We start from the raw sequence: 19,717 nt of genomic DNA, 5'->3' as shown, positions 1-19,717 counted from the left end.
ACTTCAGTTTTCCGATTAGCACTGTTGTCGTTTAAATACTTTGGTTGTTGCTGCTTAGCGGCCTAGTTTATGCTCAGTTCTGTGTCTCTAAGGCGAGATAATGCTTATGAGCATCTAGCTATGTATATTACGGTTTGCAGCGTTCTGTCGTACTCTAGAGCAGTGTTTCCCAACCTTGGGCCTCCAGCTGTTTTTGGACCCATCATCCCTAGCTAGCAAGACCAGTGGTCAGGGATGATGGGAATTGTAGTTCAAAAACAGCTGAAGACCCAAGGTTGGGAAACACTGCTCTAGAGCAGGGGTGGTGAAACTCCACACAAACGCACACACACACACACACACACACACTGAGGGCCACTTTCTCTTGAGGGTGATCTGTTGGGGGCCACATCCTGCCAGCAGTGCGTGGGGCCAAAGTCTGTGATGGGTGGAGCCAGAGCTCAAAGTGTGTAGGGTATCAACCTTTCAGCTCCATTCAGCTGCCGCCAAGCATGGCCAACGGTCAGAGACGAAGGGAGTTGAAGTTTGGAAACATATGGACGGTGCCAGAGCTTGTCTTTCTCAACCATTACGTCGTCTATGTTATACACAGTTCTAGTTGTTACCTTCCACACATCTGCGTAGGTGCCGTTTATTTATTTATTTAGGCTTTATTTTATGTTCGACAATGATCTATAATTGTATACGGGGTGTTTATCTTGCCACTAGAGTCCTTCTTTGATAGCACTCTTTTGCAGAATCTTGTATAACCTCCTTTTTGGAAAAAACAATAAAAGTTATTTAAATTTTAAAATTAAACCAGACCCTGGAGCAGGCTTATATACAGATAGGGGCAGCCTTGCTTCTTAATGGCTGGGGGTGGGGGTCACCAGGGACAGGAAGGAGGTTTGGCTCCGGTTCCTAGCAGTGTTTCTGAAATTCTGGTTGCATTAAATGTGCCGTCACCATGCGCTTCTGAAAGGAAAAGCAGTATCCCATGGGGACATTGCAGCTGCCAAGAGAGAACGTCTGTCTTAGCCCAGATAGTACTTCACCCTGACAGGGATCCCATAGAGGTGGGTCCAGAGTGGGTGGATTTGGGGATATAAAATATGCACAGACCAAATCTCAGGGATCCCATTTAAAGCACTGTTGCACCGCTTTGAACAGTCATGGCTTCCCCCAAGGAATCCTGGGAACTGTAGTTTGTTAAGGGTGCCGAGTGTTGTGAGGAGACCTCCCTATTCCCCTCACAAGGGCTACAATTCCCAGAGCGGTTTTAACAGTCAATCCCTTTGGGAACTGTACCTCTGAGAGGGGGAATGTACTCTCGGCACCCTTAACAAACTATAGCTCCCATAATTATTGGGGGGAAGCCATGACCGTTTATAAAGTAGTTTTATACTGCTTTAAATGTATGCAGTGAGCATGATCTCTCTCTCTCACACACACACGCAGAGTACATTTTGGAACCTGCAGCAGAGTCTAATGATGTTTATCTCCGGCCTGAAGCAGAGCCAAAATGGCGCCCTTCCTTACCCTCCCAGGGCAAACACTTTGAAAAGTCTTCTTGTACCATTAAGACCTCAGTTCTTGCCTTCAGCTCTCCTTCCCGGCCGCCTCATGCAAGGCCAGCCCTGCCTAAACCACCATTTTGCATGACAGGATTTTTCTCACTAACCCACCAGAATAAACTGACATAAAATTTTGGGGGAGGGCATGTGCTTCCCGTTGGAGGAGAGGTGGGCTACAAATATAACAAAATTAAACGATGGTGATGTTAAATGAATTATTTACTTATTGGCTACCTAGCTGTAGGCCAAGTTGGAAAGTCAGTCTGGAGCTTAGAAAGCTCTTTTTTTTTCATAGGAACTAGCTCAAGTTCAGTGAGTCCAAAAGTTAACTTCTCCCAGTTCAGTGTCTTCCCTTTGCAAAACGAACTAGTTCAGACCACAGTTCAATTCAAGTGCGCCTAAAGGATCCTTGACCAAAAAGAATCTCAGCATTCAGGATGCTACAGGCTGCTGTGCTGAAGAGTGAGATATAGTTTAAGAAGACAAGGTGTGAATTCTTTGTTTTGTTTTGTTGAAACAATTAACGATTTTAAAGGCCCAGGGAGTCTAGAAGGGTCAAAAACGCACGTAAGAGAAAGAAGCTGAAGCTGAACTAGACATGGTTCAAAGTTCTACCCTCAAAACAAACTTAATTCACGTTCTCTTCCCCCGGGGATTATAGGGACGGCTTTGGAGATTTTTTGAAGTAATCCAGTGAACTTTGCGAAACCGAACTAGTTCATTCCTAGCACTTGGAAAGTTCGTTTTGCGGCTCACCATTCTGTACATCTGCACCAGTCGTGGCTCTTTGCTCTTTGTGTTGTGTTTGTGACCTTCATTTCCCCTCTATGTTTGCTTTGTGCTGCATGTTTTGTTCTAGCTTGCAATTTATGTGAAGTTTGCCTTTGATAATTTATAATTTCATTATAATCCTATAATACGCTGCGTTTATTGATTTGATATTCCACTACATAGAAACAGTATGTATGTGCATGTATACATGCAATATTTCATTGCTTCTTGTTCTTTTGTGTTTGGCGTGGCTCAAATTACGCTTTAAAGCTTTCTGGCGTTTTTTTAAACAGGCTCAGAAATTTCTGGCGTTTTTTCTTTTTTAAAACACAACCTCATAGTATTAATCACTACAAAGGGCTGCATTGAACGCTGGAGTTTTGCTTATGCAATGGAACTTCCATTTCCTCTCCTTTCCACCTTGCGGGGTGGAAATAATAACCTGACTTCCCCATCCCTTGGGAGCTGATTTTGAGGGTGCAGGTGGAGGGGACAGGAGAAGCGGTAGAAGTTTTGTTGTACTCATGGAAGTCTGCTGCATGAGCACGGCTGCAAGTGCTAGATACAGCCCCTAGGCGCTGACAACTGGAAATAATTAAGCGAGAATCAATAGGCACAACCCAGCCTAATTTAAGCAATTCCAAATCTCATAGTGAGACACGTGAAGCTGCCATATACCTAGAAACCTTGAATCCATCTAGCATGGCATGGTCATAACTGCTTGGCAATCCGTGCAAAACATGAGCTTTGCACTTAACTCAGATAGGGTAGCTCTGGCAACAGAGCATGAGACTCTTAATTTCACGGTTGTGGGTTTGAGCCCCGGGGGGGGGGGGGAGAGATTCATGCCTTGCAGGGGGTTGGATTAGATGACCCTCGGGATCCCTTCCAGCGCTACGATTCTGTGATTCTACAGCCTCTCATTTGAGTTCAGTGGGAGAGTTTGGAACAGTTACTGTATTTTTTGCTCTATAAGACTCACTTTTTCCCTCCTAAAAAGTAAGGGGAAATGTGTGTGCGTCATATGGAGCGACTGCAGGCTGCGCAGCTATCCCAGAAGCCAGAACAGCAAGAGAGATTGCTGCTTTCACTGCTCAGTGATCCATCTTGCTATTCTGGCTTCTGAGATTCAGAATTTTTTTCCCTTGTTTTCCTCCTCCAAAAACTAGGTGCGTCTTGTGGTCTGGTGCGTCTTATAGAGCGAAAAATATGGTAGTTGCTTAACACTGGCGGTCAAAATCGAAGGGCACTCAAAAGTACTGTACTTGTCAGGATCATGTGCAGTGTTAAAGTAGGGTTGACATACATGTGGAATTTTCCAGACGTGGCCCATGTCGGTAGTGTAGATTTTGGCAATTGGCATTAAAAATACTGTAGCTCAAAACCACTTTCTTAAAAAAAATTTAGCAAAAAAAGGCTTGAAAACTTTGCCAAAAATAACTTCTGTGTCCTGAGTTTCACTTTATGAACTATGGCAACCTTGGTTGGTGTTGTTAAATAAAAGAAGGAACTTATTAATCGGTTTAATAGATAGGGGGATTTATAAGAGCAGTTGGCATTTGATATGCATAATAATATTGTGGTTAAATGTTGGATAAAAAGACTCCAGCAAATTAATACTGGATATGTATGCATCGTTCTGTAAATGTTTTCCACAGTGTGATTACTGCAGTCATTACAATCGTGAGGAGAGAGATGGCAAATTGGGGACCTGTGATGATTAATTATATTAATTTATCACGTTGGTTTTTAAGAAATAAATATTTCTTAATTGAAGTAGGTATTAGATTTTGAGTATTGTGGTGTTGTGAAAAATCAGTTTTATTGGATATATTCAACTGATTCAGAGCGCAAGTTTACTGAGACAAATATCCCACGGTCTTCAGTGGGATTTGCTGTCTAGTAAGTGTGTTTAGAATAGCAATCTCAAATAAGATTCAGTGTTTGCAATCTGATTGATAGAGCTAATAGCAAATTGCAGTTAAATTTCATAGGATTATGTAAGGGGAGAATAATGAGTGCTCTGGATGACAAAATTAGTTTATGAATCCCATATCCTTAGAACTACTTTGTAAAAATCCTGTAGATTTTTAAATATTAAATATAAATATAAAGTAGCTCTGCATGGGAAAGAACAAGGACAGAAATATTTCATCACACTTCTTGAATAAAACTGAAAAAATATTCTAAATCAGCAGAACACATTTGTGGGGTGATACCTTTGTTTAAAAGCTGAAATGACTTCAAAATTAAACATAACTGAGACACATGGTGCTTCTGTGTCAGGAGGTGGGGTTACAAAAACAAAAAAACAGCAGTGTATAAATCACCATTTATGAATGATATATATTGCAAATAAAGGAAAAAAATGATAAAAATATTAATCAGTATTACATAGGTGGAAATAGCCCATAGCCTGGTTAAAATAAAAACTGAATAGGCTAAAAAGATGCAGATATGATATTCAGCAAGCTTGAATTAAAAATTAAGAAATACTGGAGGAAAATAATTTAATCAACGTTAGATAGAATTGATGAAATGGAAAATAAAGGTGGGGGGAATATTCCCTTCCACCCCTGAAGATCCAAAATAAACGGGCGGTAGCAAGTTGTAGCTAAATCAAAATCATGGGTTGGTGTGGGTGCCCCCAGAGTCGCTTGAGAAATTCAGGGGTAACATTGGGGTTGTTGACCCACCTTCCTGACCTTTATTCTCTCAACTTCCTTTGGGTGCTGCCAGAAAAACCTGGGGTTGCTCCTCCTTGGTCAGTGGCCACTTGGCTCACAAACTGGTGTTTGCAGGCTAGACATCTGCCCTAAACAGTTAGGCTTCCTGGCAGGCAAGGAAGTGGCCCTGTTGCATCACTATGGGCCACCCCTTCCTTTTGCTCCCCTTCTTCGGTGACCCTGTTGTTTTTGCTCTGCTCGCCAGGGCGAAACGGGCATTGTTTTTATGGCAGACACCGTCAGCATGTGTCCTCTGGTGGGTCATGGGGGCTGACCAGTGTCAATTGCCATCAGACCCCAACACTGGAGGTGAGTTTGCCGGTTGCACATTCAGCGAGCGCTCCTCCTTCTCCCGCTCGTTGTGGCCTCAAATGGAGTAACGACTGGCGCCTGGGCAGTGAAACTACAACGGGCGCCACCGGTTCATAGGAACGTCAGAAGAGCTGTGCCGGGACAGCCCAAGGGCCCATGAAGCCCATCCTATTCTCACAGTGGCCTTGGGGAGCCCACAAGTAGGAATCCTGATCACAGCTGTGCTCTCCTTCCTTGCAGCTCCTCGCAGCTGGTTTTCAGAGGCATACTTTCTCCGACAGTGGAGGTAGAACATACAGTATTTTTTGCTCTATAAGACTCACTTTTTCCCTCCTTAAAGGTAAGGGGAAATGTGTGTGCGTCTTATGGAGCGAATGCAGGCTGCACAGCTATCCCAGAAGCCAGAACAGCAAGAGGGATTGCTGCTTTCACTGGGCAGCGATCCCTCTTGCTGTTCTTGCTTCTGAGATTCAGAATATATTTTTTCTTGTTTTCCTCTTCCAAAAACTAGGTGCATCTTGTGGTCTGGTGAGTCTTATAGAGCGAAAAATACGGTAACTATCCTTCTGGCTCCAGCAGCATAGATCTATTGTTAATATTTTAATACAAGGCACTTGTAATATTTAAAAGTGGAATATTATTCTGGACAGTTTGAGAGTAACTTGGGCTTGCTGTAAGCTGATTGATTGATTGATTGATTGATTGATTGATTGAAAGAATGAATACTCAGAATAAACTCAGTATATAGGGTACTTATATATTGGATCATTTACGTGAGTGGGTAAGAAGAATGCATTAAACGATGTAACCTGATTGGATTTTTTTCTTACCTGGGGGGTTTTGTGATGTCTCTTGTCTTTGTGTTCTGTATGGATAAACGTAACTTTTCACGTTAACGGTTAAGAAAAGTTTTAACATATATTCCTTGTAATCAATAAAGGAACTTCCAAGTTATCATAAAACAATACCCGTTGTTGTATTTTCACTTTATCTTTTCATTTGACTATGTTCATTATATCCCGTAACTTACAGCACAAGCCTTTCTTTAAAAGAAAAAAAGAAGAAAGTTCATGGGAAACAACTCTAGGATTCAATATTTATTTACTGCATAAAAATGTATACCACTTGATTGCAAAACAACAACAACAACCCACCAACAACTTCAAAGCAGTTTGAATAAAAAAGAATGAAACAATGTAATTATCAGTAAGGACAACTCTTTAAAAAATTGATGTCAACACTAAGATAAAAAGTTGAATAAAACACACGTCAGCATTCTACATATCTGGGTAGGCATGCATAAGCAAAAATGTTTCCAGCAGGTACTGAAAAGAGTTCAGTGAAGGCATCTGCCTTCCAAAGTGTAAATGGTGCCGCACTAAAAGATTGATTCCCTACCAACCTGGAGCAAGTATTATATGGTACCTGTAACAGTGCCAGTTCTGCCGATCCAAAGTTGTTATAAGGATTCTTTGCCTGATCCAGCAAGGCCCTGTTTATTTCCTTCCCCCCCCCATATAATTTTACTGCAGCTTTAAAATCATAAGAGAAGGGGGGGAAATAAGAAAGAAAAGAGAGAAGATACCCAGGAGAGGGTGGGAGAAGAGCATTAAGAAGCATCAATGCAAACAGGGAACGTGAGTACGGCGGAATATTGTTGAGGTTTAACAAATATTTCATAGAATCTCAGAAATGTAGAGTGGGAAGGGACCCCACTCTAGTCCGACCCTCTACAATGCAGGACTTTCCAGCACATTTGGGGGGGGCGGGGAGGAAATTCTGCAGTAATTAGCAAGGTTCTGTATATGCTTTAATCCCTAATGTTATATTTAATTTAATTGTTTTTTAATTATTGTCCCCCAATTTTTTTTCCCCAGCTGCTCTTATTTTTATTTGTCAGGGGGAAAGGCGGGGGCTGCTTTTAAAATGAGGCTGCTTTTTAAATTGCATTTTAACCTGTATTTTAAATTGGGTGTCGTCCCCCGTCCCCCGCTATTATGTTCCCATTGTAATTTTACTGGTGTTAGCCGCCCTGAGCCCGGCTTTGGCCGGGGAGGGCGGGATATAAATAAAATAAAATTATTATTATTATTATTAGATATACAATATCTTTATTGTCATTGTCCCATACAGAACAATGAAATTGAAAAACTACATAAAACATTCAAAAACCCCTAAAAACTCTGAAACCCAATTTTAAAATACAATATACATTATTATTATTATTATTAGTATTATTATTATTAAACAAAAACAACGTTAGGCTGCCCCCCCTCCCACCACCACGAAAGAACTGCCAAAAGCAAGCACCAACTCTTGTTTCCGAAGCGCCAGCTGCGAGCAGAGCAGGGCAGCGAGGACTACAATTCCCAGAAACCCCCTTTGCAAAACGTAACTTCGCGCAACGGAAGGACGCGGGCCAAAGGACTACAACTCCCAGCGGCCACTGGGCTTCCGTGCGCCCCAGCTTGGAGGAGCCCGGATGAGGGATGGGATGGAATGGTCAGGAGCGACGCCGAGGAAGCACCCGCAGGAGCCCCGTGAAGGCGCGCAAGGGGTGGGTGGGCTTTTGCGGGACCCTGGAGGGGCGAAAGACGTCATGGAGCTGGGAGGAGGAAGAACTCCTCTTCTCTGTAAAAAGGCTCCTCTCTTTGCACGCCCTGCCATTGTTGCTGGATAAGTGCTTTCCGGACTGAAAAATAAAACTAAAGGGGGTGGGGGACGCGCATATCAGACAAAGAAGGCAAATAACGCTCCCAAAGAAAGTAGCTGATATGGCTGACCAATGCCCGTGGCTTTTCTGGCTGGCAAGGGGGGGTCCTTGCCTGCACACTCAGTAGGATTCCATCAACCTGTTGCCAGTTGTCTCTCCACACTCCCATGGCAACCTTGCCTGGGAGACTGTTGGTCTGCAGTTTAGGAGTGGCTGCCTTCTTGGTCCCGGAAGAGGATAGAGATAGTCAAAAGTCTTTTTTTAAGAGGGCACCTTTTATCCAGAAGGCTAGTGTGGGCATTGTGGTTAGAGGGTTGGACTGAGACGAGGGAGATTGGGTACCTTGAAGCTCACTTTGCTATCCCACGATCAGACATATTCATATTCTCTCTCTCTTTCTCTCCTCTCTTCTCTGTTTTCTCTCTGTGTGTCTCTCTCAGCCTGACAGGGTTGTTAACTGGGATCCCACAGCTAATTCTCCCCTGGTCTCCTCGCTGGCCCAAATAGGACTAATTTAGCCAACTAGCCCTGGTGATCATCGAATGTTTATTGGATGGATTTCCCCCCTAAATTGATTTTTGAATTCTGAATTTATTGTTATTCACGTTTTAACACTGTATTTTATGCTGTTTTTTGTTGCATCAATTGTTTTAAATTTGTTGTTAGCCGCTCTGAGCCTGATTTTCTGAACCAGGAAGGCGGGGTATAAATAATTTTTTAAAAATTTATTATTATTATTATTATTATTTGGTTGGGGGCGGGGAGAAAAGGGGAAAGTGAAGTAGAGGATGCTCTGGGAACAAGTGGGGCGAAGAGGGTTGCATGTATGTGACTCTGTGTTGCTCGTATCCCCAATTTTGATAAGCCACCCTTTGGTCCCCCGCAGAATGCAGAATGATGTCGGCGCTTGAATCCGGATTATCCCCCCTTTCTGTAGAAATGGCCAGGGCAGCAACGGAGCTGACTCAGGTAAGGAGGAAGGCTCTGTGATGGGGAAGGAACAGGCACCTATGGCTGCTGCCCTGACTTAGAATCATAGAATCATAGAATCATAGAGTTGGAAGAGACCACAAGGGCCATCGAGTCCAACCCCCTGCCAAGCAGGAAACACCATCAGAGCACTCCTGACATATGGTTGTCAAGCCTCTGCTTAAAGACCTCCAAAGAAGGAGACTCCACCACACTCCTTGGCAGCAAATTCCACTGTCGAACAGCTCTTACTGTCAGGAAGTTCTTCCTAATGTTTAGGTGGAATCTTCTTTCTTGTAGTTTGGATCCATTGCTCCGTGTCCGCTTCTCTGGAGCAGCAGAAAACAACCTTTCTCCCTCCTCTATGTGACATCCTTTTATATATTTGAACATGGCTATCATATCACCCCTTAACCTCCTCTTCTCCAGGCTAAACATGCCCAGCTCCCTTAGCCGTTCCTCATAAGGCATCGTTTCCAGGCCTTTGACCATTTTGGTTGCCCTCGTCTGGACACGTTCCAGTTTGTCAGTGTCCTTCTTGAATTGTGGTGCCCAGAACTGGACACAGTACTCCAGGTGAGGTCTGACCAGAGCAGACTTGAGAGGGAAAACTTGACAGCTATGATCCTGCCTCCTGCTTCAATTCCAGCTTCAATTCCAGTTGTGGCTAGTTTTGCTATAGTACAGTGGTACCTCGGGTTAAGTACTTAATTCATTCGGGAGGTCTGTACTTAACCTGAAACTGTTCTTAACCTGAAGCACCACTTTAGCTAATGGGGCCTCCTGCTGCCGCCGCACCGCCAGAGCACGATTTCTGTTGTCATCCTGAAGCAAAGTTCTTAACCTGAAGCACGATTTCTGGGTTAGAGGAGTCTGTAACCTGACGCATATGTAACCTGAAGCGTATGTAACCTGAGGTACCACTGTATTTCTGATCTGGATTGGAGAGAGAGCGGCAGAGAGGGCATTTAGAGGGTGCTCCCCACTTACGCAATTTTCACTTATATGGCAACGGAGCTGGGTCAGGTAAGGAGGAAGGCTCTGCGATGGGGAAGGAAGAGGCACCTATGGCTGCTGCCCTGGACTTGAGAGTCGGGTCCTGCTGGGTTCAGCAGGATGTTTATGCCAGGCAACTGACCCAAGCCTGGTCCCTTCCCGCTGCTGTTTCTGCTGGACTCTAACTCCCATCATCCCCCCGACCATTGGCCGTGCTGGCCAGGACTGATGGGCACTGGAGTGCAACATCTGGAGGGTGCCCAGTTTGGGCAGGCTTTTCCAGAGCATAGGATTGGGCTAGGGGGTGCCAAGCAAGCAGCCTTATTTTCTGCTGAGGCTCAGAAATGCAGTGGTACCTCAGGTTACAGACGCTTCAGGTTACAGACGCTTAGACGTTTAGATGTATTCAAGTCTCCAGGGCCAGATGAACTGCATCCAAGAGTATTAAAAGAACTGGCAGATGTGATCTCAGAACCACTGGCAGTCATCTTTGAGAATTCCTGGAGAACAGGCGAAGTCCCGGCAGACTGGAGGAGGGCAAATGTTGTCCCTATTTTCAAAAAGGGGAAAAGAGAGGACCCAAATAATTACCGCCCAGTCAGTCTGACATCAATAGCAGGGAAGATTCTGGAGCAGATCATTAAGCAAACAGTCTGTGAGCACCTAGAAAGGAATGCTGTGATCTCCAATAGTCAGCATGGATTTCTGAAAAATAAGTCATGTCAGACTAACCTGATCTCGTTTTTTGACAGAATTACAAGCCTGGTAGATGAAGGGAATGCAGTGGATATAGCCTACCTTGATTTCAGGTTACAGATTCCGCTAACCCAGAAATAGTACCTCAGGTTAAGCACTTTGCTTCAGGATGAGAACAGAAATCGTGCTGCTGCGGCGCGGCGGTGGCAGCAGGAGGCCCCATTAGCTAAAGTGGTGCTTCAGGTTAAGAATAGTTTCAGGTTAAGAATGGACCTCCAGAACGAATTAAGTTCTTAACCAGAGGTACCACTGTTCAGGCTCTTCTGCTCACCTGATCTACAGAGCTATTGGCACAGGATAGGAGAGCCATGTTCAAAAATAATAAGAATTGGGTGAAAAGTTCCTGCATTGCTAAATGGTTCTTGTGGTCCCTTCCAACCCTGTGATTCTAACTCCCATTACAATAGAAGATGTTGGGTAGGGAGAATCCAGCCTCCTAAGGCCAGAAACGGCACTTGTCTTTTGTTCCCCGCCTGCGATGTTGAGGTTTACTTATCCTCTCTGTCAGTGGTAAGCATATTTAACATCATAGCGTACGTACTATAAGTGGCCTAAGTTTTCCTTTTGCCGGTGCTTATATAGCCAAAACGACACCTGCCTGTCCAGGAGCAAACAGGCATAGGCAAACTCGGCCCTCCAGATGTTTTGTGACTACAATTCCCATCATCCCTGACCACTGGTCCTGTTAGCTAGGGATGATGGGAGTTGTAGTCCCAAAACATCTGGCGGGCCGAGTTTGCCTATGCCTGGCTTAGAGCTAGGAATGTTACCCATGCAAAGAAGTTGTTGTAAAATCAAATTTTTTAAAGCTGACATGCCATAAATCTTTTCAAACTATTCACTGACTAATTGATTACATTTTCTTAAAAAACCCATTCATGAAGTAGTGGGAACTAGACAGAACCCTTTATTCTTACAGAGTCCGGTGACTTTTGAAGATGTGGCTGTGTATTTCACGGAGAGCCAGGGGGCTCTGCTGGATCCCAACCAAAGGGCCTTGTACAGGGATGTCATGATGGAGAACTATGGGAATGTAACCTCACTGGGTAAGGAGTTTGCAGCCTCGATGTAGAGGCCTGATCCTCGCTGAGGCTGTCAATCTGTTGTTGTTTAGTCGTTTAGTCGTGTCTGACTCTTCGTGACCCCCTGGACCAGAGCACGCCAGGCACTCCTGCCTTCAACTGCCTCCCGCAGTTTGGTCAAACTCCTGCTGGTAGCTTCGAGAACACTATCCAGCCACCTCGTCCTCTGTCGTCTCCTTCTCCTTGTGCCCTCCATCTTTCCCAACATCAGGGTCTTTTCCAGGGAGTCTTCTCTTCTCATGAGGTGGCCAAAGTATTGGAGCCTCAGCTTCAGGATCTGTCCTTCCAGTGAGCACTCAGGGCTGATTTCCTTCAGAATGGAGAGGTTTGATCTTCTTGCAGTCCATGGGACTCTCAAGAGTCTCCTCCAGCACCATAATTCAAAAGCATCAATTCTTTGGCGATCAGCCTTCTTGATGGTCCAGCTCTCACTTCCATACATCACTACTGGGAAAACCTATATCAACCTATATCGGCACTATATAAGATGGAAGCTCATCTGTGGGAATTCTTCTTATGCACCCGTGAAGAGCTTCTGAGGAATCTCAGATTTCCCCAGGACTCAGTTTGACTGGCACTATTTAAGGAATTCTGACAATGTACATCAAGTACTCTCTGTCAGCCATGGAGGAGGAGCAGGAAGAAACTTAAACACACAGCAGGGTTCCCAAAAAATAGATCACAGGGAATTGTACTTCATCCAGCAGAGCTTTACTGCTACTGGAGGCAAATGAGCAGAGTGGTCACAAATCCAGCACATCCAGGACTGGCACAGTCCATAAAAAATCCAGTTGCGGCAATTACAATAAAACTTATAATACTTATAATAAGTTTAAACTGTAACACTATAGCAAACAGAAACAGAACACCAGAACAAAGGAGACAGAAAAGAGAAAGTGAGTGAGGCCCAGGTTCCTTCTGGTCTTACTATTATAGTCAAAAAGATAACAGAAGCAGTTTAAACCAGCTGTACTCAGCTTCCCAGAAGAAATAATCCAAACAACAGAAACCTTCCTGTTTCTTTCACATAGAAAGAAACTTTCTAGAACCCTCTTGAACTAAGCAGAATAGGAAAGATCGATACTTTCTGTACTACGAAATGCAAACTGACACTCTCACATTGCCTTGCCTACAGGATTTCTGTGCCCAAAGCCTGAACTCATCTCCCAGATGGAACGAGGAGAAGAACTCTGGGTACCTGAATCCCAAAACAGAAGTGAAGCAGGGATCCTTGATGCCTGCTCAGGTAAGTTGTTGGTGATAAAAAAACCCTCAGCCTGTTGATGTTCTCCCCTTTCCTCCCTTTTAGTGATGGTCTGGAACACTCCTTCCCCCTTGTGCATTTATTTATTAATTAAATTTCGTGTCCACAATATCCCAGGGTGAGTTACAATAATAGAATCATAAAAACAAGTAAGGCTGTTCCAACCAAAACGTAACAGTATAGATTCAACAAAATCATCACCATCCATTTCTTAAATTGCTTTTTAACCACCATCTCAAGATAATTAAGATACAGTGATACCTCTGGATGTGAACGGGACCCGCAAACTCCATAGAACATAAAACGTGGGTTCTCAGGAGGTTATGGAGTTGTCCTTCGTTGGAGATTAAGCAGAGGTTGGATGGCCGCCTCTCAGGGATGCTTTAGCTGAGATTCTTGCAGTAGGCCGAGGTGTTTGGGTTTACAGTGGTGCCCCGCAAGACGGAAAACCCGCTAGACGAAAGAGTTTTCCGTTTTGGAGGTGCTTCGCAAAACGAATTTCCTATGGGCTTGCTTTGCAAGACGACAATGTCTTGCGAGTTCCTGTGGGGTTTTTCTTCTCCCCCCCCCTTTTTCTAAGCCGCTAAGCCGCTTATCAGCTGATCCGATAAGCTGATAAGCCGCTAAAAGCCGCTAATAGCGCTAATCCTCTAATCCGTCAATGGACTTGCTTCGCAAGACAAAAAAACCGCTAGACGAAGAGAATCACAGAACAGATTCTTTTCGTCTTGCGAGGCACCACTGTATTTGTTGAGTGCTGCTTCTTTTTTGTATTTTTATTTTAGATTTTGTTGCGATTTATGTGGGAATCGTTCAGTTTGGTTTTGTATTTTTTAATGATTCATTTATTGATTTTGACTACTTTTGCTATGTCGTGGGTATGTATTTGTTTCATGTTGTAAGCGGCCTTGAGCACGGTTTGAACTGTGGAAAGGCAGCGTACAGATAAAATTACGCAGGAGTGTATGTATGTACAGTGGTACCTTGGGTTAAGTACTTAATTCGTTCCAGAGGTCCATTCTTAACCTGAAACTGTTCTTAACCTGAAGCACTATTTCTGGGTTAGCGGAGTGTGTAACCTGAAGCGTATGTAACCCGAGGTACCACTGTATATGTATTTGAAAGGGGTTGGAGTAGATGACTCTTGGACTCCCTTCCAACTCTACAGTTCTCTGATTCCATTAGTTTAAAACATGGACTAAGAAATCCTCCTTTCTCCCACCAGGTGACCCTCTGGAAATGGAAGCGTGCCCCCGGTGTGGGAATCGTTGCGGCGTCGTGCCCCAGAGAATCTTGGTGGGCAAGAGATCTTTCCGGTGTCTGGTGTGCGGGGAGTGTTTTGCTCGGCAGCCGGGCCCCGTTGCGACCCGGGCGGGAGAGAAAACCTACAAATGCCAGGAATGCGGCGATGGCTTCGAACAGCACGCAGCCTTCGTGAGCCACTGGAGGGTGCACACCGGAGAGGAGCCGTACGAATGTCTGGAGTGCGGGAGGTGTTTCCCTCAGCCCTCGTCCCTCGTGAAGCACCGGCGCGTCCACGCGGCGGCCGGCGGGCCTCGCCACACGTGCCTGGAGTGCGGGGAGGGCTTCGCTCAGGAGTCGACCCTTTCGGCCCACCAGAAAACCCACCTGCAGGAGAAGCCCCACAAGTGTTTGCAGTGTGGGGAACACTTTGCCGACCACCCGGCCTTCGTGAGGCACCAGAGGGTCCACACGGGGAGGAAGCCCTACAAGTGCCTGGAGTGTGGGAAGTGCTTTGCAGACCGGTCGCACGTCGTGGCGCACCAGAGAGTTCACCAGGGAGCCAACCCCTACAAGTGCCTGGAGTGTGGGGAATGTTTTGACCAGCACTCTGCGCTCGTGAGCCACTGGATGATCCACACCGGGGAGCAGCCCTACGAGTGCCTGGAGTGCGGCAAGTGTTTTCCTCGGCCCTCGGCGCTCGTGAAGCACTGTCGCGTCCACACCTCCGAAAAGCCCTACACGTGCCTGGAGTGCGGCAAGTTCTTCGCCCAGCAGTCGGGGCTCGTGAAACACCAGCGCATCCACACGGGGGAGAGGCCCTACGCCTGCTCCGAGTGCGGGAAGTCTTTCGCCGACAGCTCCTCCCTGGCCAGGCACAAGAGGGTCCACACAGGGGAAAAGCCCTTTGCCTGCTCCGAGTGTGGGAAGCGCTTTTCGGACCGCTCGAACGTCTTGGCTCACAAGAGGGTCCACACGGGCGAGAGGCCTTACAAGTGCTTGGAGTGCGGGAAGTGCTTCTCTCACCGGTCGCACATAGTGAAGCACCAGAAGTTTCACGTGAAAGAGAAGCTGTCTGCCGCGGGCAAGTTGCCTTGTGCTGGAGCAGTCAAACAAGAAGCACTCTGAATCTCTGGTGAGGGTCATTTCATGTCAAGTGATCCAGTTTTTAATTAATTTTTTGCCATCCAATTTTCTTTCTTTTTTTTGGAATATTTTTTATTAGGAATTTCAACATAACAATTTATCAAAAACACATCCTCCTCCTCCTCACACTGAGAGCCAGTGTGGTGTAGTGGTTGAGTGGTTGTCTCGTAATCTGGGGAACAGGGTTCGATTCCCCGCTCCTCCACATGCAGCTGCTGGGTGACCTTGGGCCAGTCACACTTCTCTGAAGTCCCTCAGCCCCACTCACCTCACAGAGTGTTTGTTGTGGGGGAGGAAGGGAAAGGAGATTTTTAGCCACTTTGAGACTCCTTCGGGTAGTGATAAAGCGGGATATCAAATCCAAGCTCCTCCTCCCCCATTTTTTCCCTCCCCCCTCCTCATAAAAGCAACCCCCACCCCAGACTTCCCTCAGCTCCTCTCTCTGGTTTTTCAGCACATGTTATTCTCTGCATATTATAAAATTGTAAATCCAATTTTCTTAAAACTTTGTACACTCTTTACGCCTGTTGTACACTTGTTGAATGAGCAAAACTAAGTTTAAATCTAAACTTTTAATTCTTTCATCTCGTCCCTTTTTTGACGTATGAAGGTTTGGAATTTCAAAAAATTGACAGTTTTGATCATGCACTATTACACAAAAACCTTAAAAGCTCAGCCCAGAATGGAGATACTTCAAAACGAAAAATACAGAAGTTTAATAAGATGTGGCACATGATGGATCTCCTTTAAATTTTAAAATTAAGCTAAAAAATTTAAAGGTGATTTTAAAAAATCAATATGATTAAGATCCCCCCCAAATGTATGGAATATTTCATATTTCTAAGAGCTTCCTGCAAAATTTCATCTTGGGATCTCAATGACATCACAGTTAATAAAAATATTTTGTACGTACCTGTCTGCCTTATTGGATTCTATTTAGCATAATTGGGTTTTCTTGGAGTGAAATATAGCAGAATAAACCAGACCTTCAGGCATTTCTTTAAAAAGTTATTCAGTTAAAAGCTAGTTGGGCTTTTCTTTTAAAAATGTATTTCAAAGCAGAACGATAGCTTGCCGAAATCTGAGATCTTCGCTTATACTACTTTTAGGAAACTAAAACTGAAAGCAATATAAAATGGTAAGGTAAAAGTCACTGGATCACTTGACATGGAATGACCCATGAGAGGTGTATTTCCCTGTTAACAAATCGCCTAGAGAGTTTTGCGCAGCACTAAGCTTGGAAATGTGAACCCACGTTGGACTGCCACAGTTCTAAATTCTGCACAGGGGAGTTCTCTCAGGTGAATAAACTCTTGAAGCACCTGAGTCCAGAGCTGGTTGCATTGAACGGTGCTTTTTCCAAGGCCCTGAACTTGACGTGAATTGAGAGATTTGTGCTTAGGACTGACGTGCATCTGATTCCTCCAGTTTCTCCAGTAACATCAAGTGAAAAGAGATCAGTGGTGCGACATTACTGCACTTGACATTTCCCTGCCTCCTGGAAATATTATTATTATTATTATTATTATTATTATTATTATTATTATTATTATTATTAATTTCATTTGTTAATCACTTCCTACGAAGCATCATGAAGCAATTTCACAATTAACCATATTATTTATTAAATTTCTGTCCTGTCCTTCCCCCTGCCAAAGGAGCCCAGGGCAGCATCCGTCAAAAAGTTAAAGCGATGTAATTTAAAATACAAACTTCGTTTAAAAATAATTTTAAAACCGCACATGTAAAACAACTGCACACGTAAAAGCAATTAAAATATTATAAAGGCATCTCCCCACCTAACGCAGGGGTTACGTCCTTGGGTACTGCGCATAAATGTGAAATTACGTGTCGTGGGGAACATCGTTTATAAAGCCTGCAAACACCTATAGCTCTTTAAAACCTTTTTTTTAAAAAAAACAACCTTCAAAAGCCAGCAGCACTTACCAGACTGGCCTGAATAGTGACAGGGTCTTCCGCATCGCTGGAGGACATTGTGGAAATGACGACAAGTGGGGTAGACTGATACGCCAAAATGCCTTGATGTGATTTTTGTGCCGTTTTTGCACTTTTCATGCCTTCTTGCAGTTTAAATTAGTTTATTTAATTTGGTATCTGAAGAAGTGTGCACGCACACGAAAGCTCATAGCAATGACAAGCTGCACAACTGTCAGCTGATCCTCAAAAAAGCGGGTATTTACCCTTTGCAAAAGAAGCTGCACAACTTTGAGCTGACCCTCCCCAAAACAGGGCTTTCCCCATTTCCTCCGCTAAAAACTAGGTGCGTCTTATGGTCGGGTGCGTCCTATTGTTGTTTAATCGTGTCCGACTCTTCGTGACCCCATGGACCACAGCACGCCAGCCACTCCTGTCTTCCTCCCGCAGTTTGGTCAAACTCATGCTGGTAGCTTCGAGAACACTGTCCAACCATCTCCTCCTCTGTCGTCCCCTTCTCCTTCTGCCCTCCATCTTTCCCAACATCAGGGTCTTTTCCAGGGAGTCTTCTCTTCTCATGAGGTGGCCAAAGTATTGGAGCCTCAGCTTCAGGATCTGTCCTTCCAGTGAGCACTCAGGGCTGATTTCCTTCAGAATGGAGAGGTTTGTTTTTCTTGCAGTCCATGGGACTTTCAAGAGTCTCCTCCAGCACCATAATTCAAAAGCATCAATTCTTCGGCGATCAGCCTTCTTTATGGTCCAGCTCTCACTTCCATACATCACTACTGGGAAAACCATAGCTTTAACTATACGGACCTTTGTTGGCAAGGTGATGTCTCTGCTTTTTCAGATGCTGCAGGTGCATCTTAGAGAGCGAAAAATACAGTAGTTGGTCTCTAAGGTGCTACTGGAAGGAATTTTTAAATTAAATTTTATTTTATTAGTTCTGGGTCAGAGAGTTATAGAACTTGTAGAGTCGGAAGGGGCCACAAGGATCATTTAGTCCAACCCCCTGCAACACACGAATCTTTTGCCCAGTGTGGGGCTCGAACCCTTGACCCGGAGATCAATAAGGGTCTTGTGGTCTACCGACTGAGCTATCCATACAGGAAAAGGAGATGCAACTGACTAGCAGGTCCTCCCCCCCCCATCAGTGTCTTATTTGAGCTTTAGGGCAGGAGTGAGGAACCTCCATCTTTGTCAGAAGTACTACAACTCCCATAATCCCTGTCTTCCAGCTGTGTTGACTGGGGCTGATGGGATCTGGGAGGGCACTAGCTCCTCTTCCTCTGCTTTTTAAGGGAAGCTGTTTGAGAAGCAGTTCAGTCTGGTGTATTTGGTGTGGGGCAAGGGGAGCTTAAAAGGGAATAAGATCCAAAGTGCTGCTGCTATTGCTAGGAGCAGCTGCGGAAAAGGTTCTAGTTTGCTGAAGGCGATGCGCTGTGAAGATTGCTCAGGCCATGGCAATTTAAAAGGGTGTGTCGTAAGCCCACCAGGGTGGCTGCCTGCCTTTGCAAAGTGCTGTCGCCTTTTGATAACTTGAATAAATTGGATGTATTGTTTGGGACACTTGCAGGCGACTCAACTGCAACCTTTTTAAAAATCTCTCCCTCTGTTTGATAAACATAATTTTGCTTGTTTAAATCAACCTGGTGTCTTAAATTCTCGACTTTTTTTTTACACTAGTCTACCCACACATGTAAGTAATTTGTAGCAAACCAACATCCAGAAAAATAAAGAACTCAACACTTCCCTGTCTCCTTAAATATAAAGGCTTCCCTTATTGGCCACAGGATAATGTCTCTTTGAGACTGGTTTTAAATCAGATGAGTACTATACATAGTTCCTTATGTTTTAGTGGAGGTGGGGTAGTTTTTTCTCGAAAATTAACAGGTATTTAGCTTTCCTTAGTTTTGCATTTAAAATGTTTGCATTAACTGAGTTTATTAGCATATGTTACATCTACTTTCCTTGTTATTAATGTAGGTTGCCTTTGCTTTGGATCAAAGGATGCAAAGCTTTGAATTTATGTTGTGTCTTACTTTGCTCCCATCTGAATTAAAATTAAGAAGCACTTAAAGATGCGAAATTCGGATATTTGCATTTTGTTAATTCTTACTGATATGCCCTTGTGCATGTTGACTCAGAAATAACTCAATGTCCTCAGTGGAACCTACTCCCAGGTTAAGTGTGTGTATTTGATTGCACACTTCAGCAGTGGCATAGCGTGGGTTGTCAGCACCCGGGGCAAG

The 19,717-nt window shown here is 44.5% G+C and overlaps 1 protein-coding gene and 1 long non-coding RNA gene across 5 annotated transcripts; one reads left to right on the top strand and one right to left on the bottom strand.

Moving 5' to 3' along the window:
• Window positions 1-71: 71 nt before the first annotated feature.
• On the bottom strand, window positions 72-3,680 carry LOC310702073. 2 transcript variants are annotated; one of them, XR_014523197.1, is made up of 3 exons: window positions 3,552-3,680; window positions 312-3,291; window positions 72-181 (listed from the first exon to the last, which is right to left on the bottom strand). It is a non-coding gene; the product is annotated as an uncharacterized lncRNA (long non-coding RNA). The 2 variants fall into 2 exon arrangements; XR_014523198.1 differs by having other exon boundaries at window positions 73-174; window positions 317-3,291.
• Window positions 3,681-7,803: 4,123 nt separating this feature from the next.
• Window positions 7,804-17,438, top strand: LOC310701562 (uncharacterized protein). 3 transcript variants are annotated; one of them, XM_083492663.1, is made up of 5 exons: window positions 7,804-7,908; window positions 8,962-9,044; window positions 11,716-11,842; window positions 13,014-13,124; window positions 14,368-17,438. In XM_083492663.1, exons 1-5 carry the CDS (start codon window positions 7,845-7,847, stop codon window positions 15,510-15,512), a joined length of 1,530 nt encoding a protein of 509 aa, XP_083348789.1. In that variant the 5' UTR covers window positions 7,804-7,844; the 3' UTR covers window positions 15,513-17,438. The 3 variants fall into 3 exon arrangements, with proteins under 3 accessions (XP_083348789.1, XP_083348790.1, XP_083348788.1); XM_083492664.1 differs by having other exon boundaries at window positions 7,826-7,919; XM_083492662.1 differs by having other exon boundaries at window positions 7,830-7,923.
• The last annotated feature ends 2,279 nt before the right edge of the window (window positions 17,439-19,717 follow it).

Source organism: Podarcis liolepis (assembly GCF_965112155.1).
Source record: "Podarcis liolepis genome assembly, chromosome: 2".
In the NCBI taxonomy this organism is placed as follows: Eukaryota; Metazoa; Chordata; class Lepidosauria; order Squamata; family Lacertidae; genus Podarcis; species Podarcis liolepis.
Note: the sequence above shows the minus strand (reverse complement) of the source record. Positions and strands in the feature narration are given on the sequence as shown.